The sequence below is a fragment of the Rhinolophus sinicus genome, linkage group LG07, assembly GCF_036562045.2.
Source record: "Rhinolophus sinicus isolate RSC01 linkage group LG07, ASM3656204v1, whole genome shotgun sequence".
Lineage (NCBI taxonomy): Eukaryota > Metazoa > Chordata > Mammalia > Chiroptera > Rhinolophidae > Rhinolophus > Rhinolophus sinicus.
This window is the reverse complement of record NC_133757.1, coordinates 53,232,562-53,257,672: the sequence shown is the minus strand read 5'-3', so window position 1 is coordinate 53,257,672 and position 25,111 is coordinate 53,232,562. Positions and strand designations below refer to the sequence as shown.

The 25,111-nt window shown below is 42.2% G+C and overlaps 1 protein-coding gene across 36 annotated transcripts in view; it reads left to right on the top strand.

Annotated features, from left to right (window-relative positions):
* The window catches only part of KCNMA1 (potassium calcium-activated channel subfamily M alpha 1), a 715,366-nt gene that overhangs the window by 634,750 nt on the left and 55,505 nt on the right, over positions 1 to 25,111 (top strand). For all 36 annotated transcript variants that reach the window (XM_074339646.1, XM_074339645.1, XM_074339641.1 and 33 more), the window contains one exon: positions 431 to 623. In XM_074339646.1, coding sequence (XP_074195747.1) covers positions 431 to 623 — 193 coding nt within the window. The remainder of the gene's footprint in view (positions 1 to 430; positions 624 to 25,111) is intronic.

Genomic DNA, 25,111 nt, shown 5'->3' with positions numbered 1-25,111 from the left:
TGCTTAGACAGAAGTGACCTGCTACTGAATAAACAGGCATGTGAAACCCAGCCCCTCATTACACTCTGAAAGCCAGAGGTTGCCACAGGACAGTTACTTAAATCAAGACAATTTCCAGGCAGGAAGAAGATGTAGCACCCTGGCATTATTCGTCTCCCTCGTTTGTTAGTAATAGCTTGATTGAGTATTGAGAGCAAGCCTAAAATGCTGCCATCAGCACCGACTACCCTTTAGATTAGCACACAGCTCCTATTCCCTTGAACGTACTTAGGCCAGCTTAATGTCAAGGCATAAAAAAGGTACTTGTTAAATAATTTCCCAGAGCTCCGGCGCAATCTTTAATTTGTTTTTATTTTTTTTCCCTCTATCCCTCTCGTCCCTCAGTCTCATTTTTGCTTCTCCTTTTCTTTTTCTTTCCTCTATGCCAAAGGGTACGCCATTAAGTCGGGCTGATTTAAGGGCCGTCAACATCAACCTCTGTGACATGTGTGTTATCCTGTCAGCCAATCAGAATAATATTGATGATACTTCGCTGCAGGACAAGGAATGCATCTTGGCGTCACTCAACATCAAGTCTATGCAGTTTGATGACAGCATCGGGGTCTTGCAGGCTAATTCCCAAGGTAAGGACAGCCTGTAATACTCCTCTCCTGTGCCTACAGGGGACAGGGGCTGGCAAGAGGGATATCCTTCACTCAGTAATTCAAAGAGGCTCATGTCAGCCTTCCTGGCAGTGAAACCTGCGGTCACTGCAAAGGGGCATCTGCTACCTCTTCTTGCCATCCCAGGGAGCTGGATGAAGGCCCGGACAGCCACACTCAGAATAGGCTGCCTTCCCAGGGAATACACCACACTTGAAATTGCCCCTACCTCAGCCTTCACAGGCAGTGGCTTTATGACCAGGGTCGCCCACTAAATGTCAGAGCACTGAAAAGATGCTGGCTGAACAATTCCCATTGTTTCTCCCCAGGATATAGCTTTGCCGTTGACCTGCGTTAAGCTTGGCCATTGTTAGAGCTGCACGGGGGTGTCAAGCTTTACACTGTTATATGCTGACCAAGGGATGGTGATCTCTGGAGAATGGGGACTGTATGGACACTGAAAGTCATTTAGTAAGAGGTGATGCTTGTCGGCCTATGCATTCTCTACAGGAGGCACCAGTGACACATGTTTGCCATCTCTGTTCTGCCCCAGTTTTCCCTGACATTTTCTCTGGGATCCTGGACAGCTAACTACAAGCAAAGATGTCATCTAGGAGTCCCAGAGAGGCAATGCAGCAACAACCCTGTGACAAACACCTCACTAATCAGGGTTTTAGCAGGATAGGATGTAAAGCTTTCTGCCCGAGTAACACCGCGGTGTAGGCTTGCCATAAACTGTAGGGTCATAGTCATACGTGGTCGACTTCATGGGTGGCATTGGGTGCCCAGTGGGGACCTGAGTCCCATCATTCCAGGGTCAAAGGTAGAAGGAGTGCAGCCCATGTGGACTATAGCTGCTGGGATGAAAGTGCCATCTTACTGATATGATAAAGCTTGGCTCCATCATGCAATCTAGACCTGTGTGCCACGTTATCTTCTGTCAACTCAGCAGTGCCACCATTTCCTTCTAACATCCCCCAACATTGCAGTGAAGCCAGGAACACTAGCTCCTCGAATCCTCCTCTTTGCATGGTTCTAGGCTGGAGTCTGCCCATGAAAGAGGGGCCCTGGGAGAAATCTGGAAACTGGAAGAAAAAAAGAGTCCTTGATTCTCTGGAGGCAGCTGCAGCCAAACCCTAAGCAAGTGTGAGGTTTAAAGCAACTCTCAGGGGAGCTTTCTGAGAACCACTGGCTTTGCTGGTAGTAAGTACTGGGAGGGTGGGGTGTGGGCTTTTCTGAGTCTGAGATTCACAGCATCTTCTGGTAAAAACTCAGGAGAACCTTCCACTTGGTGTTCCAAGTGAAATGGCTAATGGCAGCCTCTTTCACTTGCTCCTACAGCCCTTCCAATGGTTGTGTCAACCTCTGATTTTCTTTATGCTTATAATAGAGTGGCTTCTCTTCTTGACATAACCCTGACTGATACAGCCTGAAGCCCAATTTTGACCTCTCCATGACACCATTCTTCCTCTCTCCCAAATCTAAATCTTGGTATCCACTTGCTCAGCCATGCCTGTAGGACTCAGGACAAATGTGTAAGCTCTTGGGCCAGAGTACCGATGCAACCCTACGGAAAATTTTTCTGTTATGATATAATGTAACATGAAAAATGTGTCTTAACATTGAGAAGGTAGAGGCCTCATGGGGATTTGTGTTCGGACACTTGCCACTGCGTGTTATTTTGTCCCCTATACTAGCAAAGCCTCTTTTCCCTTTTCTCTTTTCACATTCCCTTTTTGGTGTCACTATTCTAGCCCACATGGTGTCAGAACTGACCCAGCCTAGGGATTCTGGACCAGACACTTTCTAAAATGATCTGAGATGTGATGGCTGGTTGTCAAAAACAATTACAGAGAATGGTGGCATACCCCATGCTGGATAGGATATCTGATGTGACAGTTGGGTCTATGAGATGCAGTTTTAATATACAGCAGGCAGGACTGCAGTGAAATTATATCAAGCAGGTGAAGCCACTTCTTGCTGGTCAGCAAACATCAGCTCAGAACCACTTTACAGCTCTTTACCAGCAGCTAAGTGCCTTTATTTACAGAGCGCCTGTCACTTCCCTTTGGCTGGAGAGCTGGTATATTATTTAGCACGCATTTATCTGGGGAAAACATTTCAATTTAAATCAGCTGGTACAACAGTGGCTCTTGCCAGACTGTTTCCCTATGGTTCTAAAAGACAAAAACTGAGTCTGATCTTGGAAGGGAGGGTGAGCAGAGGGAGGAAGGGTTCATTCTCAGAGAACAGCTCGAGGTAGTACCTGAAAAGGGGAGCATGTGATTGAGTTTCCCATCATGCTTTCGTAGCAAAGAATGAAGCAGCATCTTACAGTTTCTTCCTGCCTAACCTTCCAGTAGGGTAACTCGTAAGGGAAAGAAAGGGATCAATGCGTTCCCTTTATGTATCAGGTACTATCAAGGCTCAGGACACAAAGATGACATGGGTTCAGCCACTCGCTATCCTTGAGGGGCTCAGGTGAGTGGAGGAGATACCCCCATAAACAGTTACAGTGCAATGAGACAAGGATCCGGCTAGGAATTCAGGAGCACAGAGACCTCTTTATTTTCTATGTTTCAAGGAGTTGAGAAGGCTTCCAAGAAAAGCTGACATTTGTGGATGAGTTGAATCCATGTGGCCACTGAGCCTTAGTATGACTGAGGAACTGCATGTTTCCTTTCATTTAATTTTAATATATTTAAATTTAGATAGCAGCATGTGGCTAGTGAGTCCCATATTGGACTGCATGGGTCTAGCACAGGCTTGTTGCTTACTAAGGGTCTGGATTTATAGGCAGATGATGATTCAATCTGTCTTTTAAAAAGGTAACAGGCAAAAACCGGAGCATGGTTTAGAGGTGGAGAGAGATGATGGCATGAGCTATGTAAGAAGACCACTGCAATGAACTAGAAGGGATGGGGTGAGGGTTGACAGCACAGCTTTAGTGATGCCAGTAGCTAGGTCAAGACCAGGTGGATGGAAGGAGGTAGGGATGAGCAAGGGAGAGCTGTTGGGAATGTTTCGAGGCTGGCTACAGGGTGGCTGTAAAAGTGATTAAGTGAGCAGAAGACCCAGGAAGAGAAACAGGATTGGAGCAGCAGGTACACAATTTGGTCCTGGTCCATTTGAGTTGGATGTATGTGCAGAATATCCAACAAGAAATAAGGAAGTGAGGCTATCGGAATAAAGTTAGGTTTGAAACTATCGACTTGGAAGTCATTGGTGACAGTGTATAGGCCTGGAGACTAGTCCTTTCCCAGGAAGACAAGGCAGGGCAACTAAGAGAAGAAGGATGAACATGGAATCTTGGGAAACATCAACACTGAAGGGACAGACAGAGGAAGAGAATCCAGTGACAGGCTGAGGGCAAAGACGTAGGGGAATATGAGTGGATGGTATGAACGGTAAGGAGAAGAGAGTTGAATAAATTCCAGATTAGCAATCTAAAACGTATCCTAATTATCTGTCAATACATATGTTTTCTTAAGTAGACTCTGGGCTCTTTAAAAGGCAAACTCTTCCTCACCTAGTTCATCTTCACGTCCCTAATGGCTCTACCCCAGGATTGGAGATGTAGTGTGCAATAAAGATTCATCAGGCTGAACTGAGTGGAAAGGAAATGATGTTTAGCACTGTCAGCTACTGCAGAAGTGACAAGTAGATGAGGACCTACCTACAGAGACAATGGTACATTTGATCCCTGGGCAGTTGGTGACCTCGGCAAGAGCACCTGAGTGGCCTGTTGCCAGTCGAAGCCAGCATTCAGGGGTCTGAGGCATTAATGGGAGATGAGAATTGGAGACCATATATTGTTTTTTAAGTGCTGATAGGGAGATAAATAGGATATTTCAGAGGATCTAGTTAAAGCAAAGGTTTCTTTTTGTTTTTAGAAAGGGAACAAATAGAACATATTTGTTGGCTGCAGTACACTGAGGTGAGTGACCTCCCAAAGAGGGAACGTTTGCAGCTACAGGAGATGGTTTTTAAATGATAACAAGAAGGACACAGAGAAACAGGAGAAGACAATGTGGCCTTACGAAGGAGAAGGCATGAGACTTGTTTCTCTGAGACACAAGGCTGGAGGGGAGAGATGAAACTGGAGGAAGCTCGCTCTGATGGCTTCTACTTTCTTCATGGAGCAACCAGTTTGGTTTTCCTTGAGATGTTAAGGGAGTGGGACAAATGAGACCGTGGACTGATGGTGAAAAAGGCTGCGAGTAGACATCACGGGAAACACATAAGGGGGAGACTGGAGTTAGGTGAAAGCATGAGTGAGCGTGGGTGAGGACCAGCTGAGGTTGGAGCCGTGAAAGCGCCATGAGGCTGGAGAGCACCACTGTGCAGGGCTTGGCACAAAGAGCAGAGAGAGTAGAAATTGGCTTGAGCTGGGGATGGAGACTCAGAGGAGGCAAAGGACCCCAGGGTGCTGTTGCAAGAATATTAAAATGAGTGGCCACCTAGTCAAGATGGTAGAGGGAGAAGTCAAACCAGAGTTGGGCTTATAGACCGAGAGGCCAAAAAGGAAGCAAGAAAGAGATCCCGGTGAGGTCAAAGAGCAGGGCTGTGGGGAAAGGGGGTGGGAGAGCCAGAGGGTGGAGATTTGATCAGAGAGAGGAAGATGTGATGGCCTCAGGGAGTGTAACATTCCTTGCAGAGCTGGAGCAGAGCTTGGAAAGAGTTCTCCATGAGAACTGAGCCCAAAGCGAGCCCACCTGAACACCACGACCACTACCCCCATCATCACTACCACTGCCATCCACAGTCACAATAATAATGCTTCAGGAATGTTTGCTGCTGTTATGTGGTAGATATTTTGGCAACCGAGACCATGCATTTCTTAGATCACTAATTTCCACACTTGGCCGCGCATTGTGGTCACCTGACAAACTTAAGAAAATATCGATGCCTGGATTGCACCTCATCAGTTGTGGCTTAACCTGGACATCAGGAGCCCTACAAGCTCCCAGGTGAGTCCCCTGTGCAGCCAGGGCTGAGAACTGCTGTTCCAAGTGGCCCTCGGCGGAGCTGTACTCGGTTACTATTTTGATTGCAAAGAGAAGGAAACTGAGGCTTAAAGAGGTTAGGTAATTTTAACCTGGGTCTCCTGGGAATCCTAACCTTTAAACTATGTTGCTTCTTTGGGGCAATCCTGTTGGTTCAACTTGTTGGCCAGCCTTCTTCCTTTCATATTTTTTGGGTAGTCATTAGCTTTCCCACCACTGAAAAGGCTTCAGTAGAGACAAAAGGGGGTGGTGGAATGTGGCGGAGACACCAGGCTCTGTTTCTGCCTAACTGACTGTATTTGTCAATCGTGTCTCTGTCATGTGTCTCAAGGTGATAAGTAAAGGATGCTTGTTGCCCAGGGAACAGGCCTTCTTCCTGACCACAGCTTTTGAAAGGTGGCAGAGCTGGGATCCAGGACTATGCTGTTATTAACAGCAACGCTGCTCACTGCCAAAGCCATCGGCCTGCTCCCCTCAAGCGTGGCTCTCTTCGAGGAGACAGAACCTGTGTATTGCTCTTTTTTTTTTTTCCAGTTACAGTTGACATTCAATATTATATTAGTATCAGGTTTACACCATAGTGGCCGGCATTTATGTAATTTATGCTGCGATCCCCCCAATTAATCTAGTACCCAACTATACACAGTTGTTGCAACATTATTGATTATAGTCTCTATGCCGTACTTTACATCCCCATGACTATTTTGTAACTGCTAATTTGTATTTCTTAATCCCTTCACCTTTTTCAACAAGCTCTCCAACCCCTCTCTTCTCTGGCAGCCATCAGTTTGTTCTATACAAGTCTATCTATGAGTCTGTTTCTGTTTAGTTCCTTTATTTTGTTCTTTAGGGTCCACATATAAGTGAGATCATGTGGTATTTGTCTTTCTCAGTCTGACTTATTTCACTTAGCATTATACCCTCTAGGTCCATCCATGTTGTCCAAATGGTAAGATTTCAATCTTTTTTATGGCCGAATAATATTCCATTGTATATATATATATACCACATCTTCTTGACCCAATCATCTATTCATGGGCACTTGGGTTGCTTCCATATCTTGGCTATTGTAAATCGTGCTGCAATGAACATAGGGATGCATGTATCTTTTCAAATTAATGGTTTAGATTTCTTAGGAGAAATACTCAGAAGTGGAATTGCTGGGTCATAAGGTGGTTCTATTTTTAATTTTTTGAGGAGCCTCCAAACCATTTTTCATAGTGGCTATGCCAATTTGCAATCCCATAGGGTACAAGTGTTCCATTTTCTCTGAATCCTCGCCAACATTTGTTGTTTGTTGATTTCTTTATGGTAGCCATGCCAAGAGGTGTGAGATGATATCTCATTGTGGATTTAATTTGAATTTCTCTAATGATTGGTGGCATTGAGCATCTTTTCATACGTCTATTGGCCATCTATATGTCCTCTTTGGAGAATGTCTATTCAGGTTTTCTGCCCATTTTTTAATTGGATTGTTTGCTTTTTTTTTGGTGTTGAATTGTGTGAGTTCTTTATAAATTTTGGATATTAACCCCTTATCAAATGTACCATTGGTGAATACCTTCTCCCATTCACTAGGCTGTCTTTCCATTTTGTTGATGGTTTCCTTTGCTGTTCAAAAAATTTTAGTTTGATATAGTCCCATTTGTTTATTTTTTCTTTTGTTTCCCTTGCCTGAGGAGAGCTATCAAAGAAAAATTATTATAAACAGCAATGTCAGAGAGTTTAATGCCTATGTTTTCTTCTAGGAGTTTTATGGTGTAGGTTCTTACATTTAAGTCTTTAATCCACTTTGAGTTTATTCTTGTATATGGTGTAAGAAGGTGGCCCAATTTCATTTTTTCGCATATATCTGTCCAATTTGCCCAATACCATTTATTGAATAGATTCTAAACACCATTATATATTCTTGCCTCCTTTGTTTTAGATTAAATGACCATATAGGTGTGGGTTTATCTCTGGGCTGTCTGTTCTGTTCAGTCGATCTATGTGTCTGTTTTTATGCCAGTACCATGCTGTTTTGATTATTATAGGCTTATAGTATAGTTTGATAGCAGGTAGCATGATATCTCCAATATCGTTCTTCTTTCTCAAGATTGGTGTGGCTATTGGGGAGTTTTTTGTGGTTTCATATAAATTTTAAGATTATTGGTTCTAGTTCTGTGCAAAATGCCATTGGCATTTTCATAGAGATGGCATTGAATCTATAATTTTCCTGTTTTGTAAAATGTTTGTCTGGTTTTGGAATCAGGGTAATGGTGGCCTCGTAAAATGAGCTTGGAAGCTTTCCCTCCTCTTGAATTTTTTGGAATAGTTTGAGAAGGATATTCATTTTTCTTTGAATGTTTGGTAAAATTCATCCATGAAGCCGTCTGGTCCAGGACTTTTGTTTGTTAGGAATTGTTTCATTACTGATTTGATTTTGTTAGTAGTAATCAGTCAGTTCAGATTTTCTGTTTCTTCTTAATTCAGTCCTGGGAGATTGTATATTTCTAGGAATGTATCCATTTCTTTCAGATTGTTCAATTTGTTGGGATATAATTGTTTGTAATATTTTCCTATAATCCTTTGTATTTCTGTGGTGTCAGTTGTCACCTCTTTCATTTCTGATTTTATTTATTTGGGTTCTCTCTCTCTTTTTCTTGATGAATCTTGTTGAAGGTTTATCAGTTTTGTTTTTCTTTCCAAAGAACCAGCTGTTGGTTTTATTGCTCATTTGAATTGTTCTTTTACACTCTATTTCATTTATTTCCAGTCTGTTCTTTATTACTTCCTTCCTTCTACTCACTTTGGACATTGTTTGCTCCTTTTTTTCCCTCCTAGTTTCTTTAAGTGTAAGTTTAGATTGTTTATCTGAGATTTTTCATGTTTCTTGAGGTAGGCCTGTATTGCTATGGATTTCCCTCTTAGGAGTGCTTTCACTGTGTCCCATAGATTTTGGGTCATTGTGTTTTCTTTTTCATTTGTCTCAAGGTATATTTTGATTTCTACTTTGATCTTGTTGTTGACTCATTCATTACTTAGTAGCATGGTATTTAACCTCCATGTGTTTGTGTGTTTTTCAATTTTTTTCTTGTATTTGATTTCTAGTTTCATACCATCAAGGTCAGAGAAGATGCTTGACATTATTTCAATCTTCTTAAATTTATTCAGACTTGTTTAGTGACCTAACATGTGGTCTGTCTTGGAAAATGTTCCATGTGCACTTGAAAAGAATGTATAGTTTGCTGCTTTGGGATGAAATGCTCTAAAAATATCTATTAAATCCATCTGGTCTAGTGTGTCATTTAAGGCCGCTGTTTCCTGCCTGATTTTCTGTCTGAAAGATCTGTCCATTGGTGTCAATGGGGTGTTAAAGTCCCCTACTAGGTTTGTATTACTGTTGATTTTTCCCTATAAGTTGGTCAACATTTGCTTTATATATTTAGGTGCTCCTATGTTGCATCTATAAATGTTACTAGGGTGATGTCCTCTTGTTGGATTGATCCCTTTATCATTATGTAATACTCTCTTTGTCTCTTATTATAACCTTTTTTAAAAGTCTATTTTGCCTGATAGAAATATTGCTATCCCAGCTTTTTTTTTTCTCTTCCATTCACATGAAATATTTTTTTCCATCCCTTTACTTTCAGTCTGTGTGTGTCATTTGATCTGAAGTAAGTCTCTTATAGGCAGCATATGTATGGGTCTTGTTTTCTTATCTATTCAGCTTATCTTTGTCTTTTGATTATAGCATTTAATGCATTTACATTTAAAGTGATTATTGATAGATACATAGTTATTGCCATTTTATTATTCATATTTGTTCTTTTATTTCCCCCCTTCTTCTTCTTAAAGAAGTTCCTTTAATAGTTCTCTAATACTGGTTTGGCAGTGATGAACTCCTTTAGGTTTTTCTTGTCTGGGAAGCTCTTTATCTCTCCTTCCATTTTAAATGATAACCTTGCTGGGTAGAATAGTCTTAGTTGTAAGCCCTTGCTTTTCAGCACTTTGAATATTTTGTGCCAATCCTTTCTTGCTGCAAAGTTTCTGTTGAGAAATCAGCTGACAGTCTTATGGGAGCTCCCTTGTAAGTAAATAGTTGCCTTTCTCTTGCTGCTTTTAGGATTCTCTCTTTGTCTATAACCTTTGTCATTTTAATTATAATGTGTCTTAGTGTGGTTCTGTTTGGGACTCTCTGCATTTCCTGGACTTGTATGTCTATTTCCTTTGCCAGGTTAGGGAAGTTTTCAGTCATTATTTTTTCAAATAGTTTCAATCCCTTGTTTCCTCTCTTCTCCCTCTGGTACCTATATGATGCAAATGTTGTTACGCTTGATGTTGCCCCCAGAGGTCTCTTAAAGTATCCTCAGTTTTTTTAAATTCTTTTTTCTTTTTCTCACTTCTAATTGGGTGCTTTCTGTTACCTTGTCTTCCAAATCACTGATTTTATCCTCTGCTTCACCTAGTCTGCAGGTGATTCCTTCTAGTGCATTCTTCGTTTCAGTTATTCTTCATTTCTTAGTGGTTCTTTTTTATGGTGTCTGTGTCCTTTTTTATGCTTACTGTCTATTTGTTGAAGTTGTCACTGAGTGCATCAATTCTTCCCCGAATTTCATTGAGCATCCTTATAGCCGTTGTTTTGAACTCTGTGTCTAGTATGATGTTTGCCTCCATTTGTTTAGTTGTTTTTCTGGATTTTTCTCCTGTTCTTTCATTTGGGACATACTCCATTGTTTCCTCATTTTGCTTGCCTCTGTGTGTTTATTTCTATGTATTAAGTAGATCTGCTATATCTCCCAGTCTTGGATAGGTGGCCTTATGTACTGGGTGCCCTTTGAGGCCCAGTGGCATAGTCTCCCTGGTCATCTGTACCCAGTGCTCCAGGAGTGTCCCTTGTGTGCGTTGTATGTGCTCTCCTGTTGCAATTGAGCCTTGATTCCTATTGGCACATCGTGGGTGGGATTGAAACTCAGGCTGATTGGCTATGGGGTTTGGCCATATCCACAGCTTACAGGCTTCTCTGTGGGGATGCTTAACTCATGGAGTGGGATTTACCCCAGTGAGCTCTGGTGCCTGCTGAGATTGCCTTTTGGGTGTGCCATTTGGGGGGCTAATTGGGCAGTGTTCTGCTCTGGTCTAAAGCAGAACTCCAGGTATACTGAGTCCAGGGATTTTTGGAAGGGGTTCCAGTTCAGGCTCACGTCAGCCACTACCTATGACTGGTCGAGGACTACCTGGTAGGAGCTACAAAGCGATCCACAATTGGTTGCTCCCTGTGCTGGAACTGGAGGTGCGTAGGAGAGACCACACTGCAAATTGAGAACAGCTGCCACCAGGACCAGGCCTGGGGTAGCTTCTCAAAAAGCCCAGGGCACCCCAAAGTCTGCTACTGTCTGTTGGCTCCCATAAGGCTCAGTCATGGATAGAGCCTCGTGCGGTCCATGAGTTGGATAAGGCAAGGTCTCAGGGAGTCACCAGGATGGGATGAGTGGTGGCCACCAGGTGATTGTAGATTCTGGTTTCGTGCCAGTGCTGAACCTGGAGCTACTCAGTAAAAGTTTCAGAGCACACCAAGGCCAGCCATGACCTGCCTGGAGCCTGCAAAACCCAATAATTATACAAGAAAGAATACAACACAGGTGGAGCTGGCTGGTGGCCATAAAAGAGCCTCCAGCATTGAGTGAGTTGGTGCGGCTGGGCCTCCGGGAATCACCAGGGTGGAGTGAACACTGTTTACCAAACCAATGCAGATTCAGATTTGGCTGTGTAGGGGAGGAAAGATGGTGCCTGCCTGCCAGCTGCAGGAGCATGTGCATTTCAATGTTTAGACTAAATTTGGATGTTGGTGTTATGGTTCTTTCATTGTTTCCTTTCCTGTTATATGCTCTGCATTCATCTGATTCATAACTACCTGTCATGAAGGTGTCAATCCACTTCCACAAACACTTATTAAGCACCTGTTGTGTACCCAGACTGTGCATGGCAGGCATTGCTGGGGAGACAGGTATCATAAAGGACATCCCTGCTCCTTGCAACCTCTTATGCAAATGTATAATTCTGCTTCAGAATGTTGGTTTATTACTATGAGAAAAGTACAATCTGTGGAGGCAAACATTGGGGACAAGACGAGAAAGCAAGAAGGTTTGAGAGACATTGAAAAAATGTATAGGGTTTCAGCAGGTGGAAACAAATAAAGCTGACTGCCGTCAGAAGAATAGAAGTCAGGGGACAGCCGTACATGGGAACTGTTTGAAGGACGTCAGTGAGTACAATTTGGCTGGAATATGGGTGTCTGTAAGACAGCAGGGACACATGAGGCTGAAATGTGGGTTGGGCATTGAGGAATTTTTCTTGTTTTTTTTGAGTTAGGAAGCTGTAAATAATTTTTTATGATTTTCTGAGTTAGGATGCTGAAAATAATTCAGTAGGCACTGGGGAGCTATGGGAGGTTTCAAAGCAAGAGAGTAATGGGATTGGACCTGAGCTTTCAGGAGATTGATCTGGCAATGCTGTGACGCATTGTGTGGAGTGGGAAAGACGAGGATGCAAGGACATTGGGTAGAGATTTTGGATGTCCAGAGGGGAGCAGGAACCTCGAACTGGAGAATGAACAGGAGGTTCTAGTGAGAGACATGGTAAATGTAACACAGACTGTGTGAATATGAGCTTCCTTCTCAGTGGTGTGGGACGGTGGTGCAGCTCGTAGGAAGGAGGCCTGCAGAGTGGAGGGGCTGGTGCAGGAGAAAGTCGTGTTGGTAGTGTTGGGTTTTAGTTATGGTTCATTTCCACGTGGACTTGATGGAAACTCTAGGTGGGTGTGAAAAGCAGATGGGTGAAAATGAAGTCCTGAATCCAGGAGAAGGTCAGAGCTAGAGACCTATCCCATTTCTCATGCTCCAGGAGCAGAGGAGAGCCTCAGAGGAAGGAATGAGAAAAGAGAGTTGAAGGCCAGAAGTCTGAGGATTGTCTTAGAAAAGTGCAGAGGGAACCATTGGTAGAAGCTGGGATCCACAAGCTGACCTGGGTTCCCAATGTCCCCAGAAAGCAGGAGCATGTGTCCCAACCCAGGACAGATATCCACTGGGGGTTTTCCTTGCCTCCCCTAATTTAGTTTTCTATATTCTATGCCTCATTACAGCCACCAGATTAAAAATATTTATAATGGCTTACATGCACACACCAACAGGCACCCCAGCATGCATGTGTGTGCACAAACATACACGTGTGTGTATACAAGCTTCCTCCAGCCCTCATGACTCTCATCCATTTCCAGTAAATGATGTCCCCATATAAACAGAGTCTCTCTTTTGTCTGCATTTCCACAAAGGTCAAGGGCCTCAAGTAGGGAATGACATTTCCTTTGGAAGTATGGCTGTGGTCCTTGGAGAGATAGCATTAATGAAGACCATCCTGAAATCTGAGGTAGCTTTTGCTGTTCCAGAGAAGAAGTGTGACTTCTGTTTTATCTTTGGGGAGACTGTATGGATTAGGATCTTTAAATTATTGGATGACAGAAAACAGGATTGAACAGGCTCTTCCTAAACTGGAATTTTGGAACAAAACCCACAGGATGGAATGTAATGAAGACCACTGAGCATTGAGTTTCAAATAATCACTAAAGACAGGCTGCATAAACCTCACTGATGGAAGTATAATTTACTTTGAGTAATGAATTTTTTTCATCCTGGTTGGTCGAGAGGGAGTGTGTCAAGAGCTATGAAGATTTGAAGGGAGGAATTGACAAACACAGGAATGTTGCCAAGGGTATGACCAGAAAGGGGAAATGCTTGGACAACATGTCACTTGCCAAGCAGTTAAGAGAATAGGGCTAGCGGGCTGAAAGGGCCATTTTATCTTGTCTTCCATTGGACAAAACCAGGACTGATGGCTAATGATTAAGGGGAACCAGATTTTCGTCCCACATAAGGAATACATTTCCAGAACAGAATGGGCTGCCTAAAAATATTGTGAGGGTCCTATCACTACATGTCCATTTGCCAAAGGAAAGTTACTGACATAATCTTTGTGATGGGGAGTGGGGGAGAATTGAATGAGATGAGTTCTGTGGTCCTTTATAGCTGGGAGACTCTCATATTTTCTTGATTTTTATGACATAGGGATCTGTGTTTTAGATGCTCCACATCCTTACTCCATGGGGAGAGCTATGGTGTTGGCTGGGCTTGGGGTAATAACGGGTCTTTTGGTGGAAGCTTTCACATCCTTCTCGAATGGTGCTGTTTTTGTGTCTGAGATGGAGAGTGGCCTGGAGTGAACAGCTACACATCTGGCTTTTCCATTAATTTGACAGACCACCCCCATCTTCTGTTCCCATGTTACCCTTCAACACCTGCCCTTCGCACTTTTCTCCCTTGTTCCATTCCCCCAAGCCTCGCTTCCTCCTGCAGATCGCTCCCTCTCTCTTGCAAACATACCTATACACATATCCTCACACACGTTCTCCCTCCCTGAAATCAGAGAAGCATTTTTTCAGCTGCTTTCACGTAACATTTCATTACCACAATATTCTCTCTCAATTCTGAAATGGTGGTGGGGGAGAAGCCATTTCTCTTTATACCCACCGAAGGAACAAAGCTCAGTGCTAAAATATTTTTCTTCAGTTGTAACTGAAACTGCCGTTGGCTTCAGTCCCAAAAACCAGAAAGACAATTATACTTAACTGTTTAGAGATTTATAAATACCACACTGGAGTAGCCTCTAGGTAGTAACTTTAGATACCCAGCCCAATAATTTTCTTTTATTGGTTTGTGATTTAGATCTTATTTTGAGTCCTCTATAATAAGAGTAGTACATTTCATTAAAAGAGCTTACTAAACAATAAAGAAAATCTGGCTTAGGGCTCCAAGCAGGTCTCAAGTACTGAAAAGGGCCTGCCCTGTTACATTTCTTCTGTGGACACCACAAGACGAATCTCGGCACAGTGGTGCAGATGTATTTCTGCAAAGCAGCAATTGCAGCTGTTTTCTAAATGACTTCAAGTTTTTCCTACCCAGCGTATTTCACCACATGAGAGATCTTCTTAAGACGGCCATTTACTATTCTGGTAATAGATTCCCAGCAAAGGAAACAAGGAAAAATAACAGCAACTACCACAATAGCTACAGCAAGAGACTGAGAAGCCTGGACCACTTTCTGAATCTGTGGAGGCTTTCAGACCCTCCATAAATGAAGGTCTTCCTTGGGGAGTGGATATGGGGAAGGAAAAGTAAAAACGGACAAACTAACCTTTTCCTTCCAATTGCATGCAAAACAGAGTCACTTTCCCACTCTGGCTGTGCCCAGCTTTGGACAACTGCGGTGAAATGAAATCTTAGCTTCAGAGACAGAAAACAGATGTGGGCTGGTGTTGAGGTGGAGCTACTCTTATTGTCCTAAAATCAGGCTTTCATGAGCTGCTTTACCCCTCAAAACTTGTGCGACTAGTTAATGCTCTTTTAAAAAAATTATAATTCCTTCTTTTTTTTTCAGGTGAGTCATGTACCAGGCACATTCATATACAATATCTTGTTTAATCTTTCTGATAACCTGCTGAGACAGAGGTTATTTATCTCCAGTTTACAGGCGAGGGAACGAGGCTCAGGAAAATTCAGCCACTTGCCCAAAGTCTCATCGCTAGTCAAGAGAACATGGAGTTGATCCCCAAACTGTCTGGTTCTAAAGCCGGTGTTTCTCTCACCACATCAGTCTGCCCCATGAAAGAGAACAAGTGTTATTGTGATGAGAGCAGGCCTGAGTCTATACATGTGCTTTTAAGGGTCATGGAAGCATGCCCAGCGACAAACGTTCAGGCAGATGAATGCATTCAAGACATGCCATTTCAACTCTTAAACTGCTCCTTGCACCCAAGGGCTGCAGTTTGTTTTGAATGTTTTTGTCTCTGTACATCCCCATTTTGTGTGTCCCCGTCCCTCCCCCCTCCCAACAATCAGAGATATGGGAATTCTTTCGATCCTGGTCTTCCTTGCTGCAGACCTGGACAAACAAGAGCAGAGTTTGGGGAAGTATGAAGAGTTCTGCTTAGCTTGCCTCTGTGGACAGTATAATTGTTTGATCTTTTCTCCCCTAGTAATATAGATTTGTTTTGGAGCTGTCCAAAAGAGGGTGGAAAGTTTGAAACGCAGATATTGTTGCATTTTTTTGTCCAGAAACTGACAAAGTGTTTCCAGGTTTTATTGACTTATCCCACGATCCCCGTGGAAGAGTCCATGGAAGGTAGTAGATGACAATGAACAGACCACCCCAGCCCTCAAAACCTAGCATTTCAGGTGGTAGTGTACACTCAGAAAATGGTCCAGATAAGTTGTCCAGTGGGAGGAAAGTGCAGTTGTATAACTGGAGAAAGGTAAAAGAATTCTTGTAATTCTGTGGAGTCTTTAAGGCCCTTGATGAGATTCCAGATAAGGATGGCTTGATTAGCAGTTCTTTTCCTGAGCGTCAATTTGGTTTATACCCTCTGCCTGAGATTTGCGTCCCTGCTCTTTCCATGCTACATGCTGCCACAATGCTAATGGGATCTGTAGGGGGACATGACATAGACATATAAAATAAGTAGTATTGTACAACTTGAATGCACATATTTAACAGTATGACGTTGGGAACATCCCAGAGTACCTTGTAAAACGCATGGGGTGAATCATTTGTAATCTTCAGAAGAATGAATTTAGTCCACATGCCATGAAGGTAGCATGCATCCCTCAAACTAGCAAATGAGCCTCACCAACCATCCGATGCAGTCTTGTCTTTACCCATTCTTTCATAGGCAAAAACTCATGCGAACTCCTAAAACCTTTATTTCTTTTCTTAAAAAATATCCCTGCAAATAAGCCAACTGGCTTATAAATGACTTTAGTTCTGGATTCATAGAATATTTATGGATATGATTGGCCCTAAGTACTTCAGTGGAATGTTCTGGGAGAAGTTATTCCCCAAATTCTAGAAGATGGGCATAGTCGTCATTGAGCATTCTGTTACAGATGTCCAGTAAAGATTTCCTACCAGATATTATGTCACATGAATGTCACCATGCAACGTGTTACGAGAAGGCAGAAGTTGCTTTGGACTGGGGATGGTTTAGTCCCTGTAGCAGGGGAAGCTACAGAGTCAGTGGAGTTGAGTTTGAAAATAGGTATGATTTTCCTAAGTAAAGGAGTGGATGGAAGGGGCCAAGGCTGAGTGAGAGAAGGCACATAAGCAGGAAAGGCCAAGTGTAATCATGGAGGCATTTGGCTATGTGTCTACAATGATGTAACTGAAGTGGCTTAAAGGTCTCAGGTGTCAAAGGAAGTGATTACAGGTGAGGTCACTACTATTTGGATAGGCCCTCAAAAGAATGGTAGCCTGTTCTATCATCTTAGTGACCTTCCCACTTTCACCAATGGCCAGAAATATATTTAAATGCTTAGCACAGCAATTCACACCTAGTAGATGCTTAAGTGATTTAATCCCGGTATCTGTACTTCGCCTTAGTTTAACCTCAGATGGGGTAAAGCAGCTTGATATCTTTATTAAATACCACACCCTTTCCTTCCGAACTTTGTCACTCTCCATTCACTTGTCAGCTGGGCACTGGCAAAGGTTACAAAGATCGAAGATGCACTTTTCAGTAAGAGCTGTGGTTCGACTTGTCTAAGCATCCTCTAGTGTAAATGATCCCGTTCCTTTAGCCTGTCCTGATAGCTCCTACTGAGGCGCAGTGCCAGCCCAGGACCTAAGGATGCAATAGGGTTGAGACCTACCATAGTTCCAGAAAGGGCAGAAAACATCTGTACTTTCTTCTCTAGGGAGCTTTGCGTGGTTCCGGAGAGTTTTCCTGGCCGTGTGGAGGGAGAACTCCTCTCAGCAGCACACTGGCGAAGGGCGCCCTCCCCACTGGGCAGGAGGAATTCAGTGCATGGGTTGTGTTGCTCTGGTTTCTGATGGTGAACCACATGGGGCTGTCAGCGTGACGACACAAGTGTGTAGGGCCCAGGAGCCAGGCTTTCAGTCCTACTTGTGTCAAGGCACGTGTTGTTTGACTTTGGATAAATACTCTATGATTTCATTTCTTCACCTATAAAGCGGGGTTGTTAAAGTGGCCTCACCTATATACCCTGAGTGCTTGTGTATGAATCCAGAGATGATGTCCACAGCGGGGTTGATAAAACATCAAGGGCTGTAGAAATAGCACTTTGCTGTCATGTTTAACCATGGTACGCGTGGGCTCTAGAACTGACAGCTTGGGTTCGAATGCCAGCAATGCCACCTACTAGGCCTGACACTACTAGTGAACCATTTTGTCCCTCAGTTTTTTCCACTGAGAATACAAATTGTGCCGGCCTCATCAGATTGCTGTGAGAAGTAAATGAGATATAGGGCTTTCTCTAAACTATACTGTACTTTTACGTGAGTCAGAAAAAGTCACTCCTTTCTCAAAATACTTTCATCTGTTGACAAATTCTCATATATGCTATGGTTCAGCAATATAGTTTTCTGCCATCCTCTAGGAAAAAATATTGTAATAAATATGCAAATATACCATGTCTGTGACATGAGTGGTGCCCACTTAGATGAGCTATTGTGTACAACCACACATGGCAGCCCTGAATGAATGGAGGTAAAGCAGTTAGTACCTAGAATGTATTTAGAGATCAAGCAACATTAACTTTTTTGTGTTATTATTGTTGGACAATTTTACCATTTTCTTTCATTTGGTCCCCCACAATAACCAATAGCAAGGTAAGGTTCTCCGTTTGTACCTACCGTGTTTCCCCCAAAATAAGACCGACCCAGAAAATAAGCCCTAGCATGATTTTTCAGGATGACATCCCCTGAACGAAAACCCTAATGCATCTTTTGGAGCAAAAATTAATATAAGACCTGGTCTTATTTTTGGGGCAACACGGTAGCAGCCAGAATTACAGTTAATTCTGCTTGTCAATAGATGTGCGTAGCAAATAGATAGTGATGGGAACAAAGACACCCTTGGGAGGGGAACAGTCCACGTGAGGTAAACTTAGAAAAGTTGAGGAAGAACTGGGGCCGATTGTCAGTGACCTCTGGGAGTTTTCCTCTGTAGACAGTCTAGTGTGACCTGACCCCCTATGGTGCTGCCCGAGAAGCAGAGAGGCTCGGCCACAGATGGCTCGCTGACAGGAGACAACTGGCTATGGCAGGACCCTGACTTTTTTGGAGAAATGACAACAATCCAGAGTTTCTGCTCTGTTACAGCAGAGTAGGGTTCATATCGTTCCAGCTATATGACACATGGCACCTGGCTCTCCTCTTTTGCCTCCTTTTTTCCCCTCAAAAAAGTAATTTTGGCCCTCAGCCAGGAGACCTGGGGAATTGTTAGTTCTTAATTGGGGGACAATCTTGTATCCCTTTAAATATCTAAGTAAATGATGGGTCTTCTCTCTGGCTCTTCCCCTACCTCCTCTAGCCCAATGGTTTTCCCACCTTAGGTGCATATTATAATAAATTAAGGAACTTTTAAACCTCTCCATGCCAGGCCACATCACAAAGCCATTAAATTAGACTCTGGGCATCGGATGCAGGTATCAGAACTGCCAACCTGCAGTCCAAGGTGAGAAGCATAGGCCTCGCTTCATCGTTACCCAAGATAACAATCTGTGATGCTTATATCGGAGCTGCCGGTTCACTAAGTTGAAATCTCCATAGAACTGGCAGCCTCCTGAGGGTGATTGCTGAGGAGCTTGGAAGGCATGGAATGGACATTATGAAAATGCAGGATATGCAAGAAATAAACTTGGACTCACGACCTTCCAGTTGTTCCCAACATTACACCATCCTGCCCCAGAAAGAGCAGGGAAAATAAACCAGGTGGCGTCCATGGGAGAGATCAAGGCAGACGGGTATGGGTAGTTCTCTGAATGCCTAATGGGCACAGGGAATGGAAGACTTTTGAACATCAATTAGACCATGGGTCTAAGGACAAGCAGGGACAATAAATCATGAGCATGTCAGGTACCAGTCTCACACTTAATCTAAAAAGCTACTTTTATAGGCCCCAGGTGATTATAAATTCACAGTGGCTTTCCATTTATCGGGCTTATATGAGGCTCTTCCACGTTTCTAAAGGAAGTCCAGGTGTGTCTTTCTTTCTTCCTTCCTTCCTTCCTTCCTTCCTTCCTTCCTTCCTTCCTTCCTTCCTTCCTTCCTTCCTTCCTGTTTATTTATTTACATCTAGGATACTGAAGGATTTTTAAAGGAAACCCTCTTTTTCTATGAGCATTAATTATATACCATGCAAGGAAGCGATTGCCTCTCTGTTATGAAATATTAAATCAAAATGCTTCCATCCCCAGATGTCCCCGAGATAAATACAGCAGTATTTTGAAGCCCCTCTTGGAGCTGTTTTGCCTGCAAATTTATTGTTTTGTCTCCATTTTCAGAAAGCCCTGTTTTCTGTGAAGTATAGCACTCTAGGTAGTTTTTAAGGCGCAAAGTCCTCTGGAGTTGCCTGTGTCGGCAACAACTCTTATGTCGATGGCACACGAGGGATGGCCCGTTTGATCGGCTCCTTTAAGATGACAAATGGGCGGAGAGTGTTATTGTCTTTGATTGCACGCCTTACATCATCTGTATGTAGGAATAAGAGGGCCATACTTCATCTTTAGCCATTTTATAAATATTTAAGTCCTTATAGTTGCCTAAAGATATTAAAGCATATTTTACAGTAGTCGGAATATAAATATTATATATAGCACAAGATACCAAAGTAGTTTAATGAATTCATAATTTTCTGTTCACATTTATTGGAATGTGTTTTATGTTCCAAAAGTTCCATTTAAAGAATAAGATACCATTCTGCTTCCTGACAACACACTAAGTGTTGGCTGGTGTTTCGGGTGGGGTCTCAGTTCCAATGTCTGTAGAGGCTTTCATTAGGAAGCAGGGAGGCAGGAAGCAGGGCTCTGGGATATATTTCCTCAATCTCTACATTTAAAAATATATATAAATAACTTTTTGAATAAACAATTCTGGTGCTTATTTAAATCATAAAGCGTTCCAAAAAAGAAAACCTTTTACAGCCCCTTTCCTCTATTTCAAGGAGATTAATTCAAAAGAAACATAAGTAAGAACAATAAAGATGTGGTTTGTAATTTTCCTGTCCATCCCACCCCACCCCCTTTTGTAAATAGGGACACAGACCCCGTTTGCCAGGATACAGCCTGAATTGGGGGTATTGATTTGGACAGGGACTTCCCAATGCATTCCGTAGATTTCTCCCCAAAATAAAGAGTTCTGACTTTTTCTTTCATTTTCCTAAATGCATGGGAATGACAGGGAGAATATTGCTGCACCTCTTTTCAATATAAAGACTTTCCTCTTTAATATTTCACAAAGTTTCTCCATCTCCCAGCAGGAGTCCATGATGGGTAATGTTTGCTAATTACCAACAACAAAACTAGACACACAACGCTGGTAAATTACCTGACCCTTTCCATTTTAATGAGACAACAAGGATTTCTCGAAGTGATGTTGTTTCACTGGTTAATGGTGTCAGCAATGTTGTAATTGTGGGTTGAGACACATTAGCCGAACAACCACATGTAGAAAGGGCCTTCTCTCCACACGCACTTTGGAGACTAGAACCAAATTATCATTAAGCCTCTGTCATTTGCATGCTGCTAATCACTTACTTTATTATCCCACGTATCCATTGTCTGTCTTTAATTGCTCTTTAAATTAAAATTAAAAATAGTTCTGAAGCCCACAATGGCTGGGGTAGCATCTTGATTATGAAGATAACTTCAAGAAAATGGAACAACTCGTAACATATTGCCAGGATTCTGAGAGAGGCCCACTGTTACATATGGTGCCTGCAGGCCCCAGGGGCCTAATTGTGATGGTTTCTCTTCCTTTGGCCCTTACTGTTTGTTTAATAAATGGTTATTTATGGTTTTTTCATCCATTATAGCAACTTAGGAGAAAGTACATCCTTCTCATTTGTTTTGGCACTGAAATTTCATTCTCTGGGCAAAGAGATAGAATTGAATTGAAAGGCAGGATCTACATGAGAGCTTGGGAGGGCCTCTGAGTAGAGACCCTCTTGATTCTCCTTGCTGGTTTATTCTCTATCAGGTTACTTTTACAATTTGGGGTCATGAAAGAGATAACTTCTGAACTGAAAGGGACCTTAGAATCATCCCCATTTTACAGATGAAGAAACCGAGGACCAGGGCAGTTGCCATGACTGATCACAAAGCAGGAGATGAACCCAGATTGTGTGTTAGTGCGTAGAGTGGATGCAGGGCTCCTGGATCATGACTACGGGCTCCTCCTGAGAAGGGTATGATATCATGATGCCCTGAGTTGTGATATGCAAGCCACATGGTTGTCAGGCTGCCGTGCATTTAGGATATGTCTCTTCATGTGTATATCAGTGTGTTTGTTGATAGAGACGATGTGTCAGGATACTGGAAGAGAGGGCTTGTGTCTTCATTTCCTTTAAAAATAAATGGATGACTGTAGTCATTCCTGAATATTGAGTGATTAAATCCAGAGTTCTCGTGGTTCCAATATCATATATGATGCCCTAGAATTGGGATGATAGGTTTTTCCAGAGCCAGAAGGGATTGGGGCATTGCCTTGTCTGCCTCAATTTTACAGATGAGGAAACCAAGCTTGGACAAAACATTGAATCCCTTTAAGTTCTCACAGGGAGTTAGGGCTAAAAGCCATGTCTTTTGATTCTATGTCCATTTCTCGGTCATCATTACCTGTCTATTGTTGCCATAATCATCATCATCGCAAATAATAAGTTAGTACTTTTAAAGAGCTTACTCTGTGCCAGGCACTGTTGTAGGCAGTTTACTTGTGTTATTTAACTAATTTAATCTTCATACCGTGTAACATATTCATACTGTGTAACACGGTAACCTATCAATCTTCCATTTTACAGATGAGGAAATCGAGATACAGAATTTAAGTAAATTATCCCAGATCATAAAGCTAGAAACTGAATGAAAAAGCACTCAAAATAATGCAGTCTAGCTACAGAATTCACGTTCTTACCCACGACATTCTGGCTCATTTCAGGTTATGGTCCAAGGATATTATTGATCATGGTAGAAACAGAGTTGCTCAAAATAAAACTAGTACCAATCAACCTCTTCTTTAATGGAGGGGTGTGTGTGCGAGAGAGAGAGAGAGAGAGAGAGAGAGAGAGAGAGAGAATATGCCTGACCCCCAAGATCCAAGATCCCAGTTATATAGTCATCTGCCAGCATAAAGATATATGCAGGAGAGCCTTTAAAACTTAAAAGAAAAAATTTACAGTGCTTTCTTTTAAAGGGCTATCAAATGTTTGGAGCTTCGGCTGGTATGTTGGGCCAGGCGTTCTGTCTCTAGAACCTTTCAGAGACAGCTGGCTGAATGTTGTCGGTGATGAGATTCTGTTTTTTCTGAATTGCATGGCAGTGCCTTGGCTCACTTGGCAAATCCATCCTTTACAGCTACTTAATTTTCTCTGCGCCTAAGATATGGATGTTTTAGTTTGCTTATGATTTCGTAGCTCTGGTTTTTGCTACACCGGCTATTGATTCATACTAAACCAAACAACTGGGGCCCATTTGGCATTTGGTGTTTTAGATGTAAAAGGACATTTGAACTACATGACAAATGCTGAAAAACAAAGCCCATGGCACTGAGAACATAAAGAAACTGTTTATAATGTAAAGGTGGTTACATTTTCAGTCAATCTATCACTTTAATGAGCTCTTTGCATTTCTTTGATTAATGCTCACAAAAGGGGGAGAAAAAAATTGATGTAATGGAAACGAAATGGTATATAGTCTTGGCAGCACGAGGGACGTTTCTGTGTGTTTTATTAGTATCCACTCCATATCACTGTCTTGCATTGTATATGTCTACCTTTTCCCTGGCATAGTATGCCTCTAGTTTACTGGAAACATGATCCAGCATGAAAGAGGAGATCCTATGTTAGTGGCCAAACAGCCTTTGTCCTCTTGTGGTGGCAGCGAAGAGGGAGGGTCCAGCACAGGAATTACGAGTTAATAATAATAATAAAAAAGAAAAGGCACACATACTCCATGCCATATTGAAATGAAGAATCCAATAGAGATGGAGATTAAAAAAGAAGTGAACATTAAAGATGCTTTAAAAACATGGAACATTAGCATCTAATAATTACTACATAATTAGTAGTAATTTGTAGTACAGTTTAAAATAGTGAATAACGGAATGGAAAAGTACAGAGGAAGACATCTTCATGAAGTAACTAAATGGGGGGAGAGAAGTTAGTTAAGGCAGTCTTCCTGGAGGAGGTGAGGGAGGGACAGAAGCAGGGATGGGAGAGAAGGAACAGAATTTCTGAAGTGGGTAAGGCTTGGTGGAAGCAAGGGTGAGCATCAGCAAGTGCCCCTGTTCTGTGCTGGAATCCAGCTCTGACTGTTCCTCCCCTCAACCACGTGCATGGAGCACTGTGGTTTTCCATGAGCTCTTTGGAGCCACGTGAGTACTCAGCATGCTTTGTTCTGAGATCCAGTGGCTCTGATAAATGGTAGGGAGTTGAAATAGCAGAGAACTGGGAACCCTGAAAACTCTTTTATGGTTCTATTCTTCTAAAGCCCCTTAGTCTGTAATCTTCAACTGGTTCCTTCAATCCTTGAATCTCAGTTTCCCCAATTTCGAAAGGAAGTGGATTCTCAAATTGACCTTTAGGAACCTTACTGCTCAACAAATGAGTCCATCCACATGTCAACCAGGTTCTCTCAGCCCTTAAAGATCACACAAGGTTTCAAAGTTTCAAGTTTTTTCTTTTACTAGCTTGTAATTTTGGTTAAGTTTTTTTCTTATTGCACAAAGAAAACACATTCATTTTTAGAACATTTAGCAACTACATAAAAGCCAAGAGAAGAAAATATGCATTCCCTATAATTTTACCACTCAGGCATAAGAAAGTTGACATATTAGTTTTGTTTTTGTAGATACACATACTTTCACCCTCAAAAATGGATTGTACATGTTAGTATATGATCTGTGTTTGTCCACAAATATTTAATCATGGCCGTTTTTCCATGTCATTAAATGTTTTTCTGCATTTTTTTTTTAGTGGATGTATACTTAACAATCAGTTTCCTAAAACTGAACATTCATGTTGTTTTTTTCTGTGTGTGTGACTTTAAAAAAAAGTTATGAAATTTTTTTGGGTGACATTGTTTAGTAAAATTATATAGGTTTCAATGAACAGTTCTATAGTACATCATCTGTATATTGCCTTGTGTGTTCACCACCCCAAATCAAATCTCTTTCCATCACCATATATTTTACCCTTTTCTACCTCCCCCTCCTTACCCTCTGGTAGCCACCATACTATTGGCTGTGTCTATGAGTTTTGGTTTGTTTGTCTTGTTTGTTGTTTTCAATTTACATCCCACATAATAGTGATCATGGTTCTTGATATTTCCACCTGACTTCTTTCTCTTAGCACGATATTCTCAA